Genomic DNA, 2,456 nt, shown 5'->3' on the forward strand with positions numbered 1-2,456 from the left:
GAGCGACGTGCGCCGCCGCGGCGACGGCCGCCCGGGCAGGACGCCGTGGAGGAGCCGCCCGTCGAAGAGCAGGAGCCCGCGCTCCGCGTTCTCCGCGACGAAGCCGACGGCGCCGGCGTCGCCGGCGTCCGACGGGTCCCGGTCGGTCACGACCGTGCGGCCGCCGGACGGCGGCGCCTCCAGGAGCACGACGGCGGAGCACATGGGCAGCGCGCCCGACGCGACGTCGGCGTCGAAGTGGAGCTCGTGGCCCGCCGCCGACGGTTTCGCGTGGGCCCAGAACTCGACGGTCGCGCAGGGCCGGTCCGCGAGGCCCGCGGACACCGCGGCGGCGAGCGCGGCGCGCGCGACGTCGCCCAGGAGGCCCGGCGCGTCCGCGAACGCGTAGGAGAAGTAGCCCGTGGCCGGGTCGTCGTACGCGTGCGACGACCAGAAGTCGGCGTCGAGACCGGCGACGAGCGCCGCGCGCGCCGCCTCGGGCAGGAAGCCGCGCGCGGCGAAGACGCCGGCCGGCGCCGCGGCGCCGGCGGGCGCGAGCGACCCCGCCCAGACCGCGTCCGGGTAGCGGAAGCGCGCGCCGCTTCGCGCGAGGAGCGCGTCCGCCTCCGCGGAAGCGCCGCGCCGGAGCAGCGACGCCGCGAGCGCGTCCGTCGCGACGGCGGCGAGGGCTCCGCCGCCGTCCTCCTCCTCCTCGAGCGCCGCGAGCGCGGCGCGCAGCAGCGCCTCGCCGCGGCCCGCGGCCGCGCCGCGGTTCGCGCGCGCCGTCGCCGCGTCGATCCACGCGGCGGCGGCCGGCCGCGACGGCGCCGCGGCGAGCGCGCGCGCGACGACGCCCGCGCCGCGCGCGAGGCGCGCTCTCGAGGGCGCGGCGCCGGGCGCGGCGGCGGCGTCCCGCTTCGCCGGCGCGGCGGCGGGCTCGTCGGCGGCGTCATGCTTCGCCGACGCGGCGGGCTCGTCGGCGGCGCGGCGCTGCTTCGCCGGCGCGGCGGGCGCGTCGGCGGCGCGCTCGCGCTTCATCGCCGCTTCTTCGTGCGCGCGCCGCCGCCGAACTCGTCGACGGCCGACGCGGCGGCGCAGCCGCCGATGGGCACCTGGAAGTAGGCGAGGAGGCCAAGCACGGTCAAAGCGATGGCTGGCACGAGGAGCACAGTCCAGTCCTCCATGCAGCGGCGCGAGCCCAGAGCCGGCGCGCGCGGGGCGTCTTCACGCGCTAGTGGCGCCGCAACCAGCGTGTGCTTGGCATAAGCTCGGCAAACATGTCGTCGATGCCCGAGGGTTGCACATATGATGCCGCAACCATTAGATCGACCTGAAGACGGGCTTGGAGCGGTCCGGGGGCTTGTCCGCGGCGGCGGCGGGCTGCGGTGGCGGCGGCGGGCCCGGCGGCGGCGGCGCCGCGTCCGCGGGCGTCGCCGCGTCGCCGTCGCCCGGTCGCGGCGACGGCGGCGGCTTCCGCGCGACGGGCGCGCCGGGCTCGTGGTTCGGCAGCATGGACCGGCCGGCCGGGGCGCCGCCGAGGGCGTCGAGCGGGAGCTTCGGCATCGCGGAGCGGCCCGCGCGCGCGGCCGGCTCCGCGGGCGTCGGGCGGCGCCGCGGCGGCGGCGCCCGCGGCGGCGGCGGCGTCCGCGGCGGCGCCCGCCGGCGGCGCCGCGGCGCCCGCGGCGGCCTTGAGCTTGGCGGCGGCGGCGGCGGCCTTGGCGACCTTGGAGACGCGCGACTTGCGCTTCTCCTTCGGGGGCGCGGGCGGCTCGGCGACGTAATCCGGGTGCGTGACGCGGAGCCAGTAGTCCTCGCCGCCGACGACCTTGCGCGGGACGTGGGCCTGGGGGATCCGGCAGCCGCTCTTGCCGCAGGTCTCCACGCTGCACTCCAGCTTGGGCACGACGAGGCGGTGGCACCAGCACCCGCACTTGGGGCCGGGAGGCTCGCCCTTGTCCCGGCCCATCGCCGCGGGGCGCGGACGGCGGCGCGAGACGAGCGCGGCGCCGAGCGACGGCGAGACGGACGCGACGACGACGAGCCTCTCCGCGACTACGGGCTGCCCATAGTCGAGGCGCTGGATGTCGCACCCCTTCAACAAAACTCGGTCGTTGGGCAGCCCCGCGCGCCGAGCCATGCCGCCGCCCCACGACGACGAGGCGCTCGAGGTCTGCGACCACGTCGACGGCCTCGACGACCACGACGTCCTCGAGGCGAGCGCGGCGCTCAAGGACATCACGAAGAACGTCAACAGTTTCATGAGCCGCCAGGACAAGGTGCCGCGCCGCCCGCCCCGTCCCCGCCCGCCCGCCGGCGCCGACGGTCGCGCCGCGCCCCCCCCGCCGCGCAGCAATCCGACGACGTCGGCCCGACGAAGGGCGCGACGCTGCCCCGCGTGGCGGCGGAGAACGCGCGCGCGCGGCGTCCGAACGCGATCGCGGCGCGGCGCGCGACCGCGGGCCCCGCGACCGCAGAAG

At 79.1% G+C, this 2,456-nt stretch overlaps 1 protein-coding gene across 1 annotated transcript in view; it reads right to left on the reverse strand.

Annotated features, from left to right (window-relative positions):
* Nucleotides 1–1,013: 1,013 nt before the first annotated feature.
* The window catches only part of AURANDRAFT_62372 (hypothetical protein), a gene marked incomplete at both ends in the record, with an annotated part of 4,750 nt that continues 3,307 nt past the window's right edge, over nucleotides 1,014–2,456 (reverse strand). The window contains 2 exons of the mRNA XM_009036237.1: nucleotides 1,014–1,091; nucleotides 1,703–2,071. Of these exons, the coding sequence (XP_009034485.1) occupies nucleotides 1,014–1,091; nucleotides 1,703–2,071 (447 nt within the window). The remainder of the gene's footprint in view (nucleotides 1,092–1,702; nucleotides 2,072–2,456) is intronic.

Source organism: Aureococcus anophagefferens (genome assembly GCF_000186865.1).
Source record: "Aureococcus anophagefferens unplaced genomic scaffold AURANscaffold_4, whole genome shotgun sequence".
Classification (NCBI taxonomy): domain Eukaryota; class Pelagophyceae; order Pelagomonadales; family Pelagomonadaceae; genus Aureococcus; species Aureococcus anophagefferens.